This window comes from Prunus avium, chromosome 7 (genome assembly GCF_965620075.1).
Source record: "Prunus avium chromosome 7, drPruAviu1.hap1.1, whole genome shotgun sequence".
NCBI lineage: Eukaryota > Viridiplantae > Streptophyta > Magnoliopsida > Rosales > Rosaceae > Prunus > Prunus avium.
This window is the reverse complement of record NC_142290.1, coordinates 28,099,433-28,119,257: the sequence shown is the minus strand read 5'-3', so window position 1 is coordinate 28,119,257 and position 19,825 is coordinate 28,099,433. Positions and strand designations below refer to the sequence as shown.

Below are 19,825 nucleotides of genomic sequence, written 5' to 3'. Positions count from 1 at the left end.
CGAACCGGGATGTCACGAACTTCGTCGCCAATGGTCCTACTACGGTTGCACATGTGTACCATGGTTGTTTGGCAGTATTATTGTTGTAGTGTGAAAACTTGGTGTCCGTGGAGTGGCAACAAGGGCATTGGGGGGGTTGGTTTGGGGCGGTGGTGCCAGACCCAAAAAGGCTCGTTTTGGCATCTGGCTTCTCGAGAGAGAGTTTCAGTCTGAGTGGGTGAGGGAATGTGAATAAAAAAGGAAGAAAGAGGAAAAATGCGGTCGTGAACCAAACAAGGCCTTATAATGTATGTGATAACGCTCTTCTCATTAGGAAAGGTCCTAAAAAAAAAAGTGTCATAAATAGTCCTAATCAGGTTTGTCCTCCAACATGTTACTTATAAAAATTTGAAACTTAATAGAAATTGGCTTAGACAATTTGAAACTCTAACTTTCGAATATTGGTCGGCGATATGCTCCTGCCTTTAATTGGTCGTGTTGTGCATCCGGTGCTGTTACTTTAAAGAAAATAGAGTGCTCCAAGCAAGCTTACGCTTTGGATACATTAGCATGGGATAACATCATAGGATTTCGCTCTTATTCTATTGGACTTTGGGATCAGAGTAATGATTAACAGGGATAGTTGGGGACATTCGTATTTCTTAAATAGGGGGTGAAATTCTTGGATTTATGAAAGGCGAACAATTGTGAAAGCATTTGCCAAACATTCTTGTCCCTAAGTTTTCTTGTAACTTAGGCTAATGATGTTTCTAGTGTGGCCACTGCTAAAGTTATCTCAATGTAGTTTCATTGTTGTTTTCACTTTAATCCAACTAGTAAAAAAAAATACGCACAAATTTGTGTCTTTACATTAAATCAAATAGACAAAAAAAAAAGAAAAAAAAAGAGGGACAAATCAAATCAAAATTCGTGTTTATTTATATGGTTTATGGGTAAAATATTCCCTTATAAATTATTGGAAAATGCTAGGGAGACCAACTTGGGATACCAACTCTCTAATAGAGCGTGGGACCCATTGTATTGGTGGGCTCCACCTCTATTAGAGAGTTGGTACCCAAGTTGGTCTCCCAAGTTGGTCTCCCTAGCATGACCCTAAATTATTTACAAGAAGAAGATAACTTTTCAAAGTCGATTTTTAGAGTTGTCTTTAAATCAAATGAGGAGATCTTCAAATGACCCAGAACATTTGAAATTCCTAGACAAACTTGATTGATGATGATGACGATCATAATTTGAAGCTTTGATTCGGAACAAATTAGAAATTAACAACAATTAAAACTTTTGCTAAACACAGTAAAGAGATTAAGCAAAGAAGAACCTTCTAGCCTTCCCTCTCACAAAAACTCTAGAAACGCCTCAACTCCCCCACCCTCAATTTTGCGCGTGCACTACACTCGTCCAATCCACTCATATATAAACACGGGTGGGTCCAAAATTATTTTGGTTTTTATTTTATTTAATTGGAGAAAGCCGGTGTTCGATTGAATATTGATTGTGTGGCGATGAGTGAACAGGTAAAGGCGGGCTCTGACTCACTCTTTCTATTATGACCCGACTCTCCGAGAAGCTCCGTCTCTCTCTCTTCCTGTACAAGCCAACCCGCTTTCTCTCTCTAAACCTCCTCCCCAACCTCTCTCTCTCCTCCACGCTCCACCTCTGCAAGTCCCTCGCACGCGCCCTCGCCTCGAAAACCCTAGCCTTCTTCTCCTCCTCCTCCGCCATGGACGACCCCTACTGGGACCTCGATTTCCGCCCCAGCTTTCGCTCCCAGCGCCTCCGCCTCCACGACGACTACGACGACGACGACCGCTCAAACGACGACGTTTCGCACAATGCCGTCGATAAGCTCTACCTCGTTCCCTACAGGTGCGCCTCCAGCGAGTGACTTGGCTACTGAATTGCTCTCGAGCCCTTGTTTGAGTTGTTGAGATGGTTCTGTTGCTGCATTGGATTTCATTTCGTGTTTTCGTTTGGTTTCAGGTGGTGGAAGGAGGTTCGAACCGAAGACGATCAGATGGGAGGGGTCTTGTACACTGCGTCTACGGACGACGATGCTGGCTCGGAGATTTTTCTGAATTTGAAGAAGAAGGACGTCGCTGAAGAAGGGTTTTCGGGGCGTGAGTATGCATTGGTCCCTGAACCTACATGGTGTCGCGCTCTCAGACGGTGAGGAAGCTTTCTGTCTCTTATTTTGCAATTCTTTTTCTCATTTTAGATGGTCCGAATTGTGGTATCTTAAGTTGCCATTAGATTAGGGTAGGTCTTAATGGAGGGTTCATTGTAAGTCCTAACTGTTACTCTAATGCTGTCAAATGAGGCCCATTTTCAATCATTCTGGTAGCTTGCCAAAATCTTTGATTGCCCGTTTACTAGACCTTTAATGATAATAATAGCACATTTCCCTACTTAGCCCTTTTTTTTTCTTTCTATTTTTCTTTTTTGTGGAAAGAAAAGGGGTGTAGTAGTTCTGGGGAAATGTGGTATGATGGCAATTTTCTTGATTATAATGGCGTAAAGGAATAGGAGGGTTTTTGAGAATGTTCTTGGTGAAGAGGGTGGAGTGCTTATGGGATTAGGGTCTGCTTTTTGTCTTCTTTGTGGGCGTCTATGGTTTGGAGTTTAGGGAGCTGTCTTTCTATGTTATCTTATCGGATTCGAAAGCAGATGTTTTGTAGTTTTTCCAGAAGAGGACTCCTTGTTCGCTATTTGTACATTTTTTTAGTACTTAATGAATAGTTTTGTTTCTCATAAAACAAAGTTGCTCAAAGCGTAAAAGGGGTCTTGATTTCATTGTTTAGGCTTATGTTTACTGTGCTTCCTGGGATTATAGGAGAAGGTAGAAAACAAACTGATTTTCTTATGCGTTCAGGGATTTCTTTCTTTCTTCTCCAATTTCTCCTGAAGTGCCTTAAGTTATTGTTATTTTTATGTCTATATGATTTGACAGTGATTTATGAGAATGGAGCTTTCTCTCTTTATTCTCCACCACCTCCTAAATAATAATGGCATTGATTTGTCCACTTTTCCTGTAGGCATAATGATTTCTACGCGGCAGCAAAGGATAACGTGAGCCTTTTTGGTGCAGAAATTTTCTTGAAGGATGTGTTTTCTTTACAAATTAGGCTATTTGTCTCATGGGAAACGAATTCATTGGTTGTAAAGATCAGCCAAAGGGTTAGTTTTGTAATTTAGCCTTATTTTGCATCCCTTTCCCTCTCATTACATTCCTGTATTGGATGAATTCTAAAAAAATTAGTTATGGAAGTTGGATACCTGTTGTACTTTGGAAAGGAATGTCTGGGAGAATAATGCCTCAGATTAGAGTTGGCATAATCTAAAGTATGTAAATTGATTTCGTAATTTTTTTTTTTTTTTAAGAACTTGTGATGCTCAAAACATTATAGGTAGGTGAAGTTGCTGGATAATACATGCATTAATCCTAATTTAATTTGAGGTAGCAATTTACCAACTGTGTTTTGTGGACCAAAGTGGTGAGGAACAACAGAATGATATAGTTATTGAACAAGATGCTAAGAAGATGAGTAAAAGAGAGAGATCAAGAAGCGGAATGTACTTTGAATAGCAAGGATTGTAGTCCCAATAAGTGATGATGAACTATTTTTTTATATCAGCTTATCAGATATTGGATTGGAATTGTTGTGTGATGTTTGGAGGTGGCATGAGTCAAAAGGAAGGTTATTTGAGCTAAGAGGAGTCAGATTAAGAAATTAATAAAGAATCAGAATAGAAAGCACACGGTTGATGGATTATGACTTTTAGCAGTTTGACATGAAGCGGAAGAGTGAGCTTTTACAATTTAAATGTTTGAATGTGGTATTTGTGTGGCATTGGGATCCTACTGAAACTTGGGCTGTGCAACTTTCACTTTCTTTTCTTTAAACTTTTGTATGTTTGTGACATGCATATGATTCTCATTATTGCACTTTTTTGATACATTCCCTTGTTTAAATGTGATTGTTTCTATGGTCTTGGTCACAACATCAATTTAGGAAAGATGTTATCACTTGGACCCAGTTAGTTGGGGGTATAATGGAAACACAATCCAGTGAATGGACTAGCAGTTGTTTGCCTTAGAATCTGCTGGAACAGTTGTAGTTGGGAAAATTCCATGCAACTAGGCAACAAATCAGTAGATAGTTATGCAAGCAACAAATGTTTTGTTTTATGGACTCTTGCTTCACAAACACTTACAAGTCTTTTTGTCTGGCATATATGTTGTAATTACTAGGAAATAGTGATGTACATGCCTTGGAATTGCTATATATATGTGCCCTTGCTTAATAGGGTTCATATGCTGTCATATAGAATACATCATAAACTGTGTTTTACTCTTCATTTTAGTAAAGTTAATAACCACTTTTTATTTCTTTAGAGTTTCGATTGATTACCTTCTGAATTTGACTAGACTGCAATTTTCAGGATAATACAGTTGATTCTTACAAGAGGGCCTGCAATATTTTCAGTTCAGAGTATGTTCCGGTGAGTTACCGATGAGTGACAATTAGTCATTTACAATTGGTCTGATATGTATGTGATGATATTTGCTCATCCATGGATTGATTTTACAGTTGCATATTTGGGACTTCTCAGGGCAGACAACCCAAATTTTCATGAATGACAGTATTAATTTGCCAAATGATATTCCTGGACAACTGAACAAAGAGGTGAGTGATTATAATGTATGGTTCTTATTTATTTGTTAACTCTCATATTTTGTCAATCTGGTGGGTGCCTTTCACCAGAAATCGGATAGATACTTTCTACATGATATTTCATAATCTACTGGAGTGTAGCGGCTCAACTTTTTACTGTTTGTGCTACCTTTCTAGCTTTGGACTTTGAATTTTTAATTCCATTTACTGAATTTTGGAATTGCCATACTGTCTGAATTGCATTGATGGTTATGTTAGTAAATATTATTATGATTGGAAATTGGTTGGCGTTGAACTTTCGCACCAGCACGCCCACGTTGATCCTTTGTTACTGGGAAGTATGCTACATCGAGTCTCAATTTTTTTCTTAAAAAATGGATCCAGATTTAGTATACAAATATCTACCAAAATTAATTTTAATTCTCAGTGTTGCAGTTTATATATATCTTTACATGCAGATTAATTTCTACAGTTTAGTTATATGGCCTTTCGTTTCATGTTGTCCTTTCAGATTCTCCTTGAACTGCGACTCCATGGATTTTCATATTATATGAAAGGTAGAGATTGGAGGAGCGATGAAGTGGCTGATAAACATCCCAGTATGGATAGTTCTACTTATGGTGGCTCTATGAAGATGAATGGGAGCACTGACTATGTGAATCCTTATTTAACTCCAACCAACTCCTTGCAAAGTGGTACAATCTATAGAGGAGCTGGTTCCTTAGGCCTTATCGGACTAGAAAATCTTGGGAATACTTGTTTTATGAACAGTGCCATCCAATGCTTGGTGCATACCCCAAAGCTTGTTGATTATTTTCTAGGAGATTACCGGAAGGACATAAATTATTCAAATCCACTAGGAATGAAAGTATGTAAATGGGTTAATCCTTTAGTTTTCATTTTAAATGGCTGCTTTTTTGTGGCATGTTTTGCTTACTTTGATTGTTGGCTCTCCTTTTTACCATAGACTTATTTTCCAGGGAGAACTTGCTTTAGCATTTGGAGAGTTGTTGAGGAAGTTATGGGCTCCAGGTGCAAAGCCAGTGGCTCCAAGAATGTTCAAGCTAAAACTTGCGAGTTTTGCTCCCCAATTCAGTGGCTATAATCAGCATGATTCCCAGGTTAGTTCATTTGGCTTTATGTTTAGTTTTTCTTCTTTTCTTTTTTTTTCATAGGCGCAAATGTTTAATTTTGTTGCGTGGGAAATAGGTTTATAAATTGTAATTTGTCGAAGTGCCTCATGTAGGAACTTCTTGCTTTTTTGTTGGATGGTCTCCATGAAGATCTAAATCGTGTGAAATGCAAGCCGTATATCGAAGCTCAGGATGTAGAGGGTCGTCCAGATGAAGAAGTGGCAGAAGAATATTGGCAAAATCACCTTGCTCGCAATGACTCCATCATTGTTGATGTGTGCCAAGTCAGTTTTGTGGTTTAAATGCATTTGTAATTCGTAGATTTAAGTTTCACCTATTCCTTCTTAAGATAAGTTTATTGGGACCAACTTCATTAAATTTATTTTTTTAACACTATATTGCAATTTCTTTTCCCCTTGCTACTGTAGGGCCAGTACCGGTCAAAATTGGTTTGTCCTGTTTGCAGCAAGGTGTCCGTTACATTTGACCCATTTATGTACCTTTCTCTACCATTACCTTCAACAACAATGCGGACTATGACTTTGACGGTCCTAAGCACAGATGGGACTGCATTGCCATGTACATTTACTGTGACAGTGCCCAAGAGTGGAAGGTCGTTGGATCTGACTAATGCCTTAAGCACTGCATGTTCTTTAAGAGATGATGAAACCCTAATGCTTGCTGAGGTATATTTCTGGGGCTCTGTTTTTAGAGTTATTGAAACATTGCTGTATGTCATTGGAGCGAGGGGGTGGGGTGGGAATGGGAGTTGTCATATGGATGACATGCATGCATAGTAGCTACGGTCATGGAGCAGTCATGCAGTGTTGTGCGTGGACTCTGGTTCTCTAGCACCATTTGTTGGCATTTTGACAATTACGTGGCCTGTATTTGCTTTTTGCATGCCATCATAGTAAAGTCATGTCCATGATTGATTTTGTAACTATTTGTAATCTTTTAAAGATCCTTCACTGAGAGGTTAAGAATGCTAAGGCATTGACCCTTTGTTTGTAGGTATACAAGTGTCGCATTTTTCGTCTACTGGAAGATCCATTTGATTCATTAGACTTGATCAGAGATGGTGACCGATTGGTCGCTTATCGGTTACCAAAGGGTTGTGAGACGTCCCTTTTGGTTACGTTTATTCATCAGCAGATGGACATGTAAGTTTGGTTTCTTGAGTAAATCATCACTGCTTTATCAGTTGCCTAACTCAAATTACTTTATTAAAAAATTAAAAGTGATAATGCTTCTAATTTTTGCTATAACTAGTTCAATGACCTTTTTCCCCTTGCATTTTAAACTAACTAGGTTAGTGAACTCAGTGAGCAACCTAAAGAATTTTTATGTGATTGCCAAAATAGCTGAGGGACCTTTTGGGAAATGTTCAACATGATAATTTCAGTTACCTGGTAAAATCAAGGTATGTTGTATGCCTACTATAAGTTTAGACATGAAAGGACACATGATGCTAATAGCAATGATGGTGCCTGGTTCGCACAATTCAATAGAAACTGTGTACAAAATGTACACTTTGTGATATGTTACCCCTAAAACGGTACTTGCTAGTATGTGTTATTGCTCGTGTAATAGAAGCTGCTGTTGAATAATGCAAGTAGTTGGTGTGGTGAGAAGTATCCCTTTTCTTATTTATGTTGTCAAAATGATGGAAAATCTGGTCAGACTCCCAGAGTATATTGTAACATTTTGATTCATTTGAAAGTTTATGGCATAGAATTTGTCTTATGGGATGGTATTTTTGATATATACATTTTTTTTGTTTCTTTTAGTAACTAATGATATTTTTTGTATGCCAATAAACTCAATTCTACCAGACTTTGATATGGTAATGATAGAATTAAACAAGCAACCTGATTCCAGGCTTGAATCTTTGGACACTTTGAAATCTCTGTAACCAAGAAAGAAGTCAATTTGCTCCTGAACCAATTTCCTTCATTTATGTACTTGAGAAGTCTATGATTTTTTGAAATATAAGATCTTCCTCATAAAACTTTACGACCAACATAACAGTTAGTCTCAGGTCCAGATGGTAAGTTGTCACTTTTTATCAAGCATTTCATGCGTGAATTGTGTTTAGGTTTGAACCCAGATTTTGTTACTCTTCCAACTATCATCTTCGGGTGTATCTTGTTTAAAAGTCTGTATGAAGCATTGCCTTGTCAAATATAACATGAGTTACAGCTTACATATTGTTTTTATTTATTATTATTTTGGTATCTGGTATTGCGAACTGTTTGTTGAAGATTTTATTTATGTTAGGGAATGATTGCATATAGAAACAGTCCAATTTTGTTGGCTTGTTCATTCCATCTCATTCTGACATGTTGAGTCATTTTCGTTCACACCTTATATGTCATGGCTGAAATTATTTTATCGCAGAAATAGAAAACAAATTTAAAAAAAATGAAGTTGAAAGGTCTTGAGCAGCTGATGACCATCTATGAGTGATACTGGTGGTGCGTAATATGTTTTTGTTTGATATAGTTGGGTCTGTTTAATATAAATCACAGCCTTTGTATATGCAAGACAAAGGGTGGTTCAATGCATGACACTCCTGTGGAGTTTGAAGTTTTGATTGAATTCAGGGTTCTATCTCTATGCAAACTTTCTGAATTTTGGATAATCCTATATGTATTTAGCAGATGTTTGCAAATGTGTACTGAATTAATAATTTTTAAATGTTTTTATTACCCAACCTTGTAACTATCTCCTGCAGTAAATTGGGCCTTCTCTGTAAGTTTCTTGACCGATTTGAAAGTCTTCCCTTATTACGTTTTTAGGTTGTAAATAAATACCACTGGCTTCCTGTTCTTTGGAGGCCATATGGCCACCAGGTTTCAATAACTATTTTATTACAAGTACATGTGAATGATTTCTCTGTGGAAAAATGCAATGGACCTCATAAACGTAGATAATGATGTTAATTTGTTATGTTGTGACCGTTATGTGTTGTGATGATAATGTTTTTATCTTTTCCCTCTGTTATATGATCTCTTAAAAGGATACAGCTTGCATTTCTATGTTTTCACTATTGAAGATATTAATATTATTATTACTGTCTTTGCTTTTTCCTGTAAAAAAGCCTAAATACATATTTTTGTCTGGGATCAGGTGTCACAATAATGGGGAGATGAGATTAGTCCCACAGGCGTTTGGCATTCCCCTTGTAGCAACATTGCCTGATGTTTGCAATGGATCTGATATTCGTAACGCGTTCCTGAAAGTACTAAATCCATACTTGATGAGCCCTGGAGATGTATTGAATATTTTTGATGATGATTTTGCTAATGAAGATTCTAATGCTACTACTACTACTACTACAATTATGGATAATGATGCCGACTCAGACAGGGAATCAAGGGATGAAGCAAATTCAGATACTGACTTCCAGTTTTACTTACCAGATGCAAAAGAAGCTATAGAAGATACCTTGATAGAGATGAATGAGCCAATCGTGGTCTCAGGGTTGCCTAAGAGGTTGAAGGTGCTTGTTTTATGGTCCGATAATATGACTAAAAAGTATGATACATGCCTTTTAAACACTTTGCCAGAGGTTTTCAAGCCCCAATTTTTCGTGAGGAAGCCTGAAGAATCTGTCTCTCTGTACAAATGCCTTAAAGCCTTTATGAAGGAAGAACCTCTAGGACCAGAGGATATGTGGTTAGCATCTAACTTCATTTGAATTACAAGAACAAAACTGTTATGCATCCTCTTGACTGTTGTTTCTTGGCTTAATCTAGCTAGAGATAGAGCATGCAGTTTATTTTGTTCATTAATTATGTCATCTGTGCAGTTTGTATTTTTTGGTTTTCAGAATTTTTTAAATAATAGATTGTAGTCGTATACCTGCTGCCTATCTTAATGCTAGCTTTTGCAATGATATGTTGTTTACAGGTACTGCCCTATCTGCAAGAAGCCTCAGCAAGCTAGCAAAAAGTTAGACCTTTGGAGATTGCCTGAGATTCTGGTTATTCATCTGAAAAGATTCTCGTACAGCAATTTATTTAAGAACAAGCTCGAAACATTTGTTGATTTTCCAATTTATGGTTTAGATTTCTCACCCTACATTAGTCACCGAAATAGCCAGTTATCCAGCCAATATATGTTGTACGCAATTAGTAATCACTATGGCGGCATGGGTGGTGGTCACTATACAGCATTTGTTCATGTAAGTTCTGTTTCTCTTATTGTTAGAAAATTCCTTAGGTTTTTGTCCAAGTTTCTCAATTGAATCCTTTATACTCAGTGAAATCCAGACTGCACTTAGATGCTCCTTTTTTTTTTTTTTTTTTATTACATGCATTTTATCCCCAAGTTTTATTCACTTTAGGGCTTTCTCAATTGAATTGGTAAACAATTTTTGTCCCCTGTGCAGCTTGGTAATGGTTCGTGGTATGAGTTTGATGATGAAAAGGTTCTTCCTGTTGGTCAAGAGAGGATCAGGACATCAGCTGCATACGTTCTTTTCTACCGAAGAGTACCGGATATATAAACACATAGACAGACAGTTGTATAGTAAAGTAACAGTTGGGAAGCAGGTTGCCGGCGGCAGGATGCACCCGGTTTAGATATTGGAGAGAGAGGATATTTTGTAGAGAAAAGGAGCACAGGATTCATGATGTACAGCTTTTAATGGCGTCAGTGAAAGAGGCACAATAGAAGTATTACCTTTTTTGGTATTTGTTTACATTGTATATATATACTTCGACCCAGAAAAATTATTCAAATCCCATCCCTTGTTCAACAGGGTTATCTTTCCCTCTTTCTTCAGTATTTGTTTTATCTATGTTTCTCTTTTACGGAGGAGAGATTCGAACTTTCCACTTTTCCCAACGTTAAAAGAGAAATGCCATTAGACCTGTCTAATTTTTATATGGTGCTAAAATTGAAGAACGTGAGAGGCATTCATATTATTATTATTATTATTATTATTATTTTATAGAATCTTTTCTATTGAGAGGGGCGATAGAATACTAACTCACACACACTACACGGATGCTAGGATTCGAACTTAAGATCTTTGTTGGAGGGAGTATTTACTCCAATTCACTATACTTCTGGATTCTTTGCACAGGAATTTAAAGTTAAAACTAAATGATAAGGCCCTATTTGATGGGTCGAATTGGATTGGACAGATCCAATTAAAATTGACATAAATCCTAACCATTGCACAGGAATTAAAAGTTAAAACTAAATGATAAGGCCCTATTTGAAGGGTCGAATTGGATTGGACAGGTCCAATTAAAATTGACATAAATTCTAACCATTGTTTGGTGTGCTTAAAATATAGAGTGCTGCTTACCCATTTGTAAAATGACTTATAAGGACTTATACCAAAATATTAATAAAACAACTCTTTTCCTTTAAAATAATTTAAAATGAAAAAAAAGTAAAATAATAAATAAACAAATAACCTTCTCAGCCGCACCAACTTATCCCAGGCCCTCTCCCCGACGGAGCTCCCCCACCCCGATCTTTCTCTCCTCCACCTACACCACCTCCTTCTATCTCTATTCTATGTTCTCTGTATCTCTCTTTCTCAACCTCTCTCCTCCCCAACACCCCGAGTTTGGTGGTAATGCGCTTTTCGCTTGAAACAACTACTGTTTCCTTCGTCAAATTTTGGATTCAAAATGAGTGGGTATAGTGATTTGGAATCTTGACCAAAAATGAGTCTGGGGATTGGTAAGTTCTCGAAATTCCTTAACCCACCGAAAATGTGTTATGAGATTATAATGTGATACCTTTTCATTGTTTTTCTTTTCCCGATTTCAGTTTCTCAACAGCCAATATAGAGGCTAGCTCTATCTCCCTCTCTCGCTAAAATGTCTTTGCAACAGTTTGTAAGTTGATCATGTTTCAAAGAAAATGGTTTATTTTTTAAAGCAGAAAAGGGAAAAAACATTGGTTATGGATTGGTCAGGGCCTTTATATGGGTACAAGCTTCAGATCTGTCTCCTCTCTCCTCTTTTCTATTCTCTATCTGTCTCCTCTCTCTCTCCCTCTCTCTCGCAATATATATTTTTATTTGGCTCGAACAAGCTTCAGGTAGATCTCTCTCTCTCTCTCCGTACTAAAAAAAGCTTCAGATTTCTCTCTGAATCTTTGTTTTTTAATATTATTGTTAAATATTTTAATATTTTGATGAGTGTTGTCTTCTTTTGGTTTTGTTGGACAAAAGAAAAGAAAAAGAAAACTAACTTATCAATTGATTTGATATATAAAAATTAAATAAAAACAAACTTGATTTGCCATTTGTTGCTTACGTAATAACGGTCTAGCCAATGACAATGCAGGTGTAGCGCGCGCTATCTAGTAAGCATCTGTTGAATAGTGTTCGATTCTTTGTGGAGGAGAGAGCGAAATATTCTTTGTGGGTTCAATTCTCACTACACAGGCGCTCTCGTGGCTGTTCTGCGCCGAATATACATATAGAACTAATGGCTGCGCACACTTCTGGTAAACTGGAATTCTACTCATACTGCTTACTTTTCTTGTATTTTTCATATTGAAAAGGTGTATATTTGAGATGTAGGTAATGGGTTCTGAAGCCTTTGTGCTTAGGAGCATATGGGCATCACTGGGTTCCTCCTGGATTTACTGATATTGAAGAGGAAGATGGAGAGAAAACAGGGAAAGATGTCTCTTTGTGGTGGGTCCTTGGAATTTTGGGTATCCCAATTCCGTTAAAAACAAAATTCCCATTCCCACATAAATAATTCTTGTCTAGCTTAGAAATCCATGTGGGCTATTAGGAGTTGGGGATAGTTTACAAGCAAAGAAGTAGTTTTTAATAACTGGTTTTGTCTGTGTGAACATGAACTTTGTCCCTTGTGTCTTTCTTTTGATGGTTGGTGTTATTGTGATAATTGACTTTCATCAGGAACAATACAGGAAGATGCTGCAATAAGAGGGGGAGATAAGCTCGTATTAAGGGGCTTGAAGTTCCATGGATTTCATGGAGTGAAGCCAGAAGAAAGGACGCTGGGTCAGAAATTTGTGATAGATGTTGATGCTTGGATGGATCTCCGGGAGGCTGGTAAATCTGATCGTTTGTCAGATACCATTAGTTACACCGAAATTTATCGGTTCGTAACAATATGAAAACACCTTCATTTTCCGTTACCTCGAAACTTGGCATGTATCATGTTTTAGTCTAGTCTAGTGCTGCAGTCCCATCATTTGCATATTGTTGTCAAATATTTACCTCAATTTGCAATGGCATTGAAAAATTATATTCTATATGGGTCCTTTTTTAGTTCGGTCTGTTTTGATTCAGTGGTTGTGGTCTTATAGAAAATGGAGATGCAAAAAGCTAGGAATTTGTATGTCCAGAAGAAAAGATTAAACACAATATGCTTATCGTTTTATATCTAAGGTTTTCTCAGACTGATACTAGGTCACTTTTGATGTTTTGCGTTTGTAAACCACAGCATTGTAAAGGAAGTTGTAGAAGGGCCACCTCATAATCTTCTGGAGTCTGTGGCTCAACTCATCGCATCTACCACTCTGAAAAATTATCCCCAGATATCTGCTGTCTCTGTCAAAGTTGGGAAGCCGCATGTTGCTGTTCATGGTCCTCTTGACTACTTGGGTGTCGAGATATTTAGATACAGAAGTGTTGATGCGCCAAACTAAGATTTTATGAGTTACTCAAAAAGAGGCAAATCTATGCCCCCTGTGACAGCCTGACACAGGTTTGACTTGGGTGTTATTTTGTTTTCTTCTCTTTTGAACTTGTTTGTGGGGATCCTTGTTCCATATTTTGAACCAGCGACAGTTATTGTTTATGTAGTTCTTTCTTGTGCTTATCCTGTATTTTTACTTGGGATTTCATCTTGGTTACATTCATTTTAGTACTTGGTACACCTCTGAACTTCATTTTATTGAATTTCTTTGTCAAGATTGCAGCAACGGGTCAAAACCCGAACTTATGCAGCAAATAAGAATTAAGTCAGATGCAAAGTCAGCTGGTCTCGACTCATGGGTGAAAATAGTTTAAATCGGTCAGCATGATTTGTTAGTAGTTGTAATGAGTTGCAAATGTGGTGGAAGAAATGATTGGATCTTGTCAACAATAGCTACTATGTAGGCTATCTTTGGAAGATGACAAAGTACATTCTATTATGTATTGCTATGCCGAGAGCACTCTCTCTCTCTCTCTCTCTCTCCCTAGAGTTTTCCAAGATTGCATCTGTCTTCAGTTGTGTGAGTCTTGTTGGTTTCATTAAAACGAGCAACCATGGGCAGCTTCTTTGATCAAAGATGATACCAAGATTTAATTCATTTCCTTTTGTTTTCCCCCCATCATATGATCATATATATGCTTAGAGTCGGAGAAGTTCTTCCCAATAGCTTTTGCAGTCAGAATCAGTATGCTCTCTATGCTTATCGTCTGGAGTCAAAATTTGAGTTGTATAATCGTTGCTCCCACTAGTGTCTCTAACCTTTCCAAAACATTTGAAGATTCTTATACAAATATACAGCTAATATACTAAAATGGACACTTGGAATATACAGCCTGCCGAGAAATGTTAAAGCCCCACAGTAGTCTGTACGGTTTAAACTTAAAAAGGAAATACCAATATCCAAAAGAGTTTAGGGGCTGCCATTTTCAGTCGTTCTGTTTGTGAGAATTCTGGAACCAACAGCAGTGCAAACACAAACTCCATATTTCTTTTACTGCACTATCTAACGGATAATTTGGTTTTTCATTTGTTTACTTGTGAACTGCACTTAGGCGTAAACATGAGCAAGAGCTCATTCTCTGCTTCAATAAGAGGCCAAGGAAGAAGGGGAAAGGGTAATAATTTATTATCTCAAATGAAGCCAACTAAGAAGGGACTATGACGATACTCAACATATCAAGCGTTCAAAACTATAATGGCTAAAAAAACACATTTAAAACTGCATGCAGCCACTACCAGAAACTGTGACAAGGTTGCTCTTCCTACTCTGGCACTTCATCATTCACACTTGGAACATTATCAAAATTCAAGGACACAGGAGGAGTCTCAAAACTTTCTTTTAGAATATGAAAGCATGGGAAGGAAGCTTGCTCATGCAGCTGCACCATTTCGTTCACGCTCACGGGCTTTGCCTTTGCGGTTCCAAATTGGAGTTGTCTCAATAAGCTGGTGAGGAACAAGCCTTCTTTCGCGCTTTGTGAGCTTCACGAAATTCTTAACTTTCAGTTTGGCTATCTCTGCCTCCTCGTCAGGGGTGATCTCCCTTACTACCACTGTCAGTCGGCATTCTGGTCTCACTTTAACTCCACATTTGCCTTTAGCATGGTAGGACAGTCTCTTTTTGAAGTATCCCTTTCCAACAAATGCCTCAGCTACAAATAAGGAGAGAATGCAGAATGAGGTTTGAAATTGGAAACAAAGAGAACGAGGAATTTAACTTCACTTTCATTATTTACCAACAAGGAGACGGTCTGGATCCAACCCATGATTATGAGTAGCATTTGCTCGGGCTGAGTGAATGACCTGCAAATGGTAGTTTCTCACATAATGTTGAAATTTTGTTGTAAGTTCTATTTCGTGTTAGTAAGACATGAGCATAATGAAGCCATCGCATGTGAAATACCCAACCTCTATACCGATTAGAACTATTCTTTAAAGTAAAATTAAAAATAAAAATTCTCAATGATACCACAAGAAGATGCATCTCTCACATTCCTGTCTTCTCAGAAGTCAAAATAATTCAAAAAATAAATCACTTAAATGTTCAATCCATTCATTCCTGTCCTCTCAAAAAGATGCACGATGGCTGTATCACCTGGTACACAGTTTTGGAAGCTCGCTTTACTGTCACTTGCAACTGCAACAATGCATCTTCAACACGCATACCACGTACCAGTGCAGCAACCAAGTTAACCTTCTTAGGACTCTGTGAGTGAAAGTGAGTGAGCTAAAATCACTAAAAGTATTTACGTATAAGGGGGAAACTTGAAAATAATATCAACTATACAACTTTTAGAACAGCCATTTAGGTGACCAGGGATCCTTTACGTTAATGTCTAAACTGCAAGAACACGAACTATCCAAGAAACAACTCCAATGGTAGGACCATTAACATCCAAACTGAATGAAAAAAAAGGAATAGACATATTTTTAACAAAAGGCATGCCTCCCTGTGGCATAGAGAAGGTCGCAAGATTACTGTTTTCACTGTTGTCCTTTCTTAAATACATCACACACACCCACATAATCAGAAAAAAGGAATAATATTTGTTTTCAGAGGAACTTGTTCAGTCAGCCATCCAATCATTTCTAAATACATTACACACATAATCAGAAACAGGTATGATATTTTCCTTTCTAAGAATTTGTTTTCACCACCTCCCCCCCTCCTCCCTCTTCATTGGTCATCAATTCTAAGGTGAAATTGGTAGTCATGCATAAATGTTTACCCAAAAATAAAATTTGATTATTGGGCAGCAAAGGAACATACCACATGATAGAACAAAGTGTTTGATGCCCAGATGCATCAAAAACCAAATCCCATAAAACTTTAGAATCCATTACAAAGCTTTATAACGATGCAACCAGAGTGCAATATCAATACCTGTTTGATGCCCTTTAAGATAGCTTGAACTTTATCAGGTTTAGTCAGTGATTTTTGCTTGTGCTCTTCATCTTTTCCAGTCTTTGATGTCAGAAGAGGAGTCAATGGAGATGGAGAAGGTGTTTCCTCAGCTAGTAAAGTCCTTGAACTCGAAATTCCCTGAGACAAAAAAAGCCAAGACAAGTTGAGGACAATACAGAAATGAACACTTATCGAAAGAACATAAAAATTACAGATATCACAACTACCAAGTGCTGAAAATATTGATGAAGGGGCCTTGAAATGGTTGGAGAAGATGGTTTGCAAAGTGTTTGAAAATAAGGCAAGACACCTGCAACATTAAGATTCTTATTAATCAACACTTTCTTATAAAACCAGCTAAGCAATAGGACATTTTGAAGCTACTAACCCTCTAAGCGAGAAGAAGAAGAAGAAGAAGAGAAGTTAGCAGAAGGGTTGTAACTACATTCCACCCTTTTCCCAATTTGACGGATTGCTGACTGAAGATGCCTCTGCCAACCCACCATGGCTGCAACAGAGAAAAACCCACCTGCCAAAACACGAAAAATACACACATTCAGTATTATATTTGTGCATTTGGCTGAGAATCTGAGACTGGGAAATCTGAAAGTTCACTTCTTTTTGTTGATGGCTGCTCAAAACCCAAATCGACCTACTCCTACCTGAGCCTTCTTTCAAACCAGAACGGTACCGCAAGCCTCAAGCTTGAAGTCTCTCAAAGCCCTCTTACCGCTGCAAACCTAATACTCCCATTTCTCTGTATTTTTACGGGACTAAAAGTTTGAAGGCTGAAGCTTTTTGGAAAAATATTTTAGAAAATATTTATTTCATTTAGAATTTATATGGTTTAAAATTATCCACATAAATAAATAACAAGAAGCTCATTCTATTTCTTTTTTTTTCATAAGGGATTATAATATAAGTAAAAGGATAAATAGTCTTTTCTTTGTGGAAAAAAGGATTACACAAATTAGTTAATTAGCTTATCCCTGATAGTAATATATTTTTAAAAAAATATCAAAAGTGCAATAGCCCTATTTTTTGCACAACCATTGATCTACCAACACAATGATGGATTGGAATTTGGATGTATAGTTTGGCTAATCGATAGAATGGCAGATGGCTCCTTTCCATTATGACTCCACAAATTAATTAAGTGCACTCTTAGAAATGTAATATACTCGTATGCATCAACATTTTAAGCATCAATATCATATCCATGGCCCTTTTTGTGAAATTTTTGCGCCCTCATGGGAAAACATCTGATGAACTCTTCTTTTTTTACTAACTTACCCTTATTCTAATATTCAAATATCACTTTTTATTAATAATTTTTAATTAAAAAATAAGAGTATTATTGAAAGATTGAACAACTTTTCATTCATAATATTGCACAAACCAAATTTAAGAATGAAAGAAGATAGCCTCTATTAGACGTCATTTCCTAGCATTCCCAAACACTGTAAAGAACATATTTCATTCTCATCTTCATTCCCAAAAAATTTATAGAAATTTAGTGAAATACCCATTTCTAGACATAAAACTATAAATATACCCTATACCATTCATTATATATAAACACACCCAAAATAAACCCAAAAATCAACAATTGTATATTTTTTAAATTTAATTAATAAGATCAAATACCTTTATTACACTTTTTAGTATTAAATTAGTTTTGGATCTCGTTTAGAATCTATAGAATGCAGAGAACATTAAAATTCAACAAAACCACTCCCTGAGGTCTGAAGCCTCAAGCCCCTCTCCTCCTTCAAACCCACATCTCTCCTATGTTCTCTCCCTTCTTCCCTCTCTATGCCTTCAAAGTAAACCAAACAGTCTCAAAGCCATGGACCAACACAAGACCGACGACAATCTCCGTTACGTCGGTGGCCTCACACGTGTTCTCGCCGCCGATGCCTCCATTTCTTTTGCAGGTTTGTTTCATCTGCTTCAATTCGTTATTTTCCTTTTGATTTTTGCTTAATTTACTTGAATTTTGACTCGATTTCAGTTTCTTCGTTGAATTTGGCGCTAATTTCCATTTTTTCGATATGAACAGAGCTAATGGTTAAGCTCGCGGAGTTCTGTGGCTACTTTGTAGATTTGAGGTGTCAATTGCCGGACGAAGGCTTTCAGAACGCCGACGCCGGTGGTGATTGTGAGAAGAACGAAGATGAAGACGATTTCTCGTTCACCTGCACCAATCCCGACGAATCGCCAATTTCCACCGACGATATATTCCAAAATGCCGTATATCTTCTTTGTTTAATTGGTAGTGATGTCTTGCTCTGGTTCTGAAGTTTCTTTTGATATATCACAGTGATAGTGGTGTGTTTATCGAATAAATGGTTGTGTATCAGTCGGATCAAGACCAATCGAGGGCCAAATGGACAACATTTTGTACCAAAATATTTGCAGATTTGCTGGTTGAGCAAATACGGAAAGGAAATAGGAGTAGCGGTGCTTTTTCAAAGTTAGCATGGAAGATTATCCGAGATGAATTCAATAGGCAGACTGGTCTCAAGTTTGATAAACAACAATTGAAGAACCACCTCGATGTTCTGAGGAAGAGATACAATTCTGTGAAGGCAATTCTTGATCACCCTGGCTTTACTTGGGATGCTTCTCAGTCTTGTATGGTGATTTCATGTTTGATTAATTAAGTTGCTGATTAGATTTTCATTTTTAATTTTTTCAGTCTTGGAGTATAAATTTGACATGCAGATACTATTCTTCTTGATTTTATCTGTTTATTTTTGTTATTGCTGAATTGGAGGTAATTTATTGGATTTTCTGATTTCGTTCTAATTTGTACTTAGATATTCGTTTGAGTTTTAAATTGTGATTTTAATTTCTTTTTGTTTATAATTTGGATTGATTTCAGATTATGTTTGGTTGTGGATTTGCTGTTTGAGATGTGGTTAGAAATTTGTGATATTCGGTTTGGTTTTCATACTAATTGAGGTATGCTTTTTCAGTTGAATTTGAGTATATTCGTGTTTTTTCTGTTTATCACTGTAAAGTTCCAGTATATGGTAATAACACTGCTTGTTTGCTATGAAATCCTATTTCTAATGTATGTATACCACTGTAAAGTTCCAGTATAGGGTAATAACACTGCTTGTTTGCTATGAAATCCTATTTCTTATGCATGTCTACCACTGTAAAGTTCCAGTATAGGGTAATAACATTACTTAATTGCTATGAAATCCTATTTCTAATGCACGTCTACCACTGTTAAGTTCCAGTCTAGGGTAATAACACTGCTTATTTGCTATGAAATCGCACGTCTACCACTGTAAAGTTCCAGTATGGGGTAATAACACTGCTTGTTTGCTATGAAATCCTATTTCTAATGCATGTCTACCACTGTAAAGTTCTAGTATAGAGTAATAACACTGC

The 19,825-nt window shown here is 37.1% G+C and overlaps 3 protein-coding genes across 7 annotated transcripts; 2 read left to right on the top strand and 1 right to left on the bottom strand.

Moving 5' to 3' along the window:
* Window positions 1-1,480: 1,480 nt before the first annotated feature.
* On the top strand, window positions 1,481-10,585 carry LOC110754980 (ubiquitin carboxyl-terminal hydrolase 8-like). The gene is made up of 13 exons (XM_021956116.2): window positions 1,481-1,866; window positions 1,981-2,166; window positions 3,033-3,174; window positions 4,441-4,500; window positions 4,590-4,685; window positions 5,185-5,541; window positions 5,654-5,794; window positions 5,920-6,090; window positions 6,235-6,492; window positions 6,821-6,969; window positions 8,939-9,487; window positions 9,722-9,995; window positions 10,203-10,585. The coding sequence occupies exons 1-13, from the start codon at window positions 1,547-1,549 to the stop codon at window positions 10,317-10,319; spliced, it is 2,820 nt and encodes a 939-aa protein (XP_021811808.1). The 5' UTR covers window positions 1,481-1,546; the 3' UTR covers window positions 10,320-10,585.
* Window positions 10,586-11,217: 632 nt separating this feature from the next.
* LOC110754984 (dihydroneopterin aldolase 2) lies at window positions 11,218-14,117 on the top strand. 4 transcript variants are annotated; one of them, XR_002526427.2, is made up of 6 exons: window positions 11,218-11,512; window positions 12,124-12,286; window positions 12,363-12,479; window positions 12,711-12,915; window positions 13,261-13,524; window positions 13,732-14,117. XR_002526427.2 is itself a non-coding variant. In XM_021956118.2 (5 exons), the coding sequence occupies exons 3-5, from the start codon at window positions 12,398-12,400 to the stop codon at window positions 13,463-13,465; spliced, it is 492 nt and encodes a 163-aa protein (XP_021811810.1). In that variant the 5' UTR covers window positions 11,219-11,512; window positions 12,124-12,286; window positions 12,363-12,397; the 3' UTR covers window positions 13,466-13,638. The 4 variants fall into 4 exon arrangements, 3 of the variants coding, with proteins under 3 accessions (XP_021811810.1, XP_021811814.1, XP_088100301.1); XM_021956118.2 differs by lacking the exon at window positions 13,732-14,117 and having other exon boundaries at window positions 11,219-11,512; window positions 13,261-13,638; XM_088244175.1 differs by lacking the exons at window positions 11,218-11,512; window positions 13,732-14,117 and adding an exon at window positions 11,702-11,875 and having other exon boundaries at window positions 13,261-13,638.
* A 501-nt stretch (window positions 14,118-14,618) lies between these two features.
* LOC110754983 (uncharacterized) lies at window positions 14,619-17,240 on the bottom strand. 2 transcript variants are annotated; one of them, XM_088244173.1, is made up of 7 exons: window positions 17,083-17,240; window positions 16,809-16,949; window positions 16,648-16,730; window positions 16,400-16,558; window positions 15,611-15,721; window positions 15,252-15,318; window positions 14,619-15,167 (listed from the first exon to the last, which is right to left on the bottom strand). In XM_088244173.1, exons 2-7 carry the CDS (start codon window positions 16,924-16,926, stop codon window positions 14,887-14,889), a joined length of 819 nt encoding a protein of 272 aa, XP_088100299.1. In that variant the 5' UTR covers window positions 16,927-16,949; window positions 17,083-17,240; the 3' UTR covers window positions 14,619-14,886. The 2 variants fall into 2 exon arrangements, with proteins under 2 accessions (XP_088100299.1, XP_088100300.1); XM_088244174.1 differs by having other exon boundaries at window positions 17,036-17,212.
* Between the last annotated feature and the right edge of the window lie 2,585 nt (window positions 17,241-19,825).

What these genes read in the sequence shown, in the direction of transcription:
- LOC110754984 (XM_021956118.2), top strand. Translation starts at nt 12,398, where the DNA reads ATGGGCATCACTGGGTTCCTCCTGGATTTACTGATATTGAAGAGGAAG. An exon ending in GGGAAAGATGTCTCTTTGTG is followed by an intron (nt 12,480 to 12,710) that starts GTGGGTCCTTGG and finishes GACTTTCATCAG; the next exon opens with GAACAATACAGGAAGATGCT. An exon ending in AGTTACACCGAAATTTATCG is followed by an intron (nt 12,916 to 13,260) that starts GTTCGTAACAAT and finishes TGTAAACCACAG; the next exon opens with CATTGTAAAGGAAGTTGTAG.
- LOC110754980 (XM_021956116.2), top strand. Translation starts at nt 1,547, where the DNA reads ATGACCCGACTCTCCGAGAAGCTCCGTCTCTCTCTCTTCCTGTACAAG. An exon ending in CTGGACAACTGAACAAAGAG is followed by an intron (nt 4,686 to 5,184) that starts GTGAGTGATTAT and finishes TTGTCCTTTCAG; the next exon opens with ATTCTCCTTGAACTGCGACT. An exon ending in CAAATCCACTAGGAATGAAA is followed by an intron (nt 5,542 to 5,653) that starts GTATGTAAATGG and finishes CTTATTTTCCAG; the next exon opens with GGAGAACTTGCTTTAGCATT.
- LOC110754983 (XM_088244173.1), bottom strand. Translation starts at nt 16,926, where the DNA reads ATGGTGGGTTGGCAGAGGCATCTTCAGTCAGCAATCCGTCAAATTGGG. An exon ending in TTCTTCTTCTCGCTTAGAGG is followed by an intron (nt 16,731 to 16,808) that starts GTTAGTAGCTTC and finishes TTAATGTTGCAG; the next exon opens with GTGTCTTGCCTTATTTTCAA. An exon ending in ATCAATATTTTCAGCACTTG is followed by an intron (nt 16,559 to 16,647) that starts GTAGTTGTGATA and finishes TTTTTGTCTCAG; the next exon opens with GGAATTTCGAGTTCAAGGAC.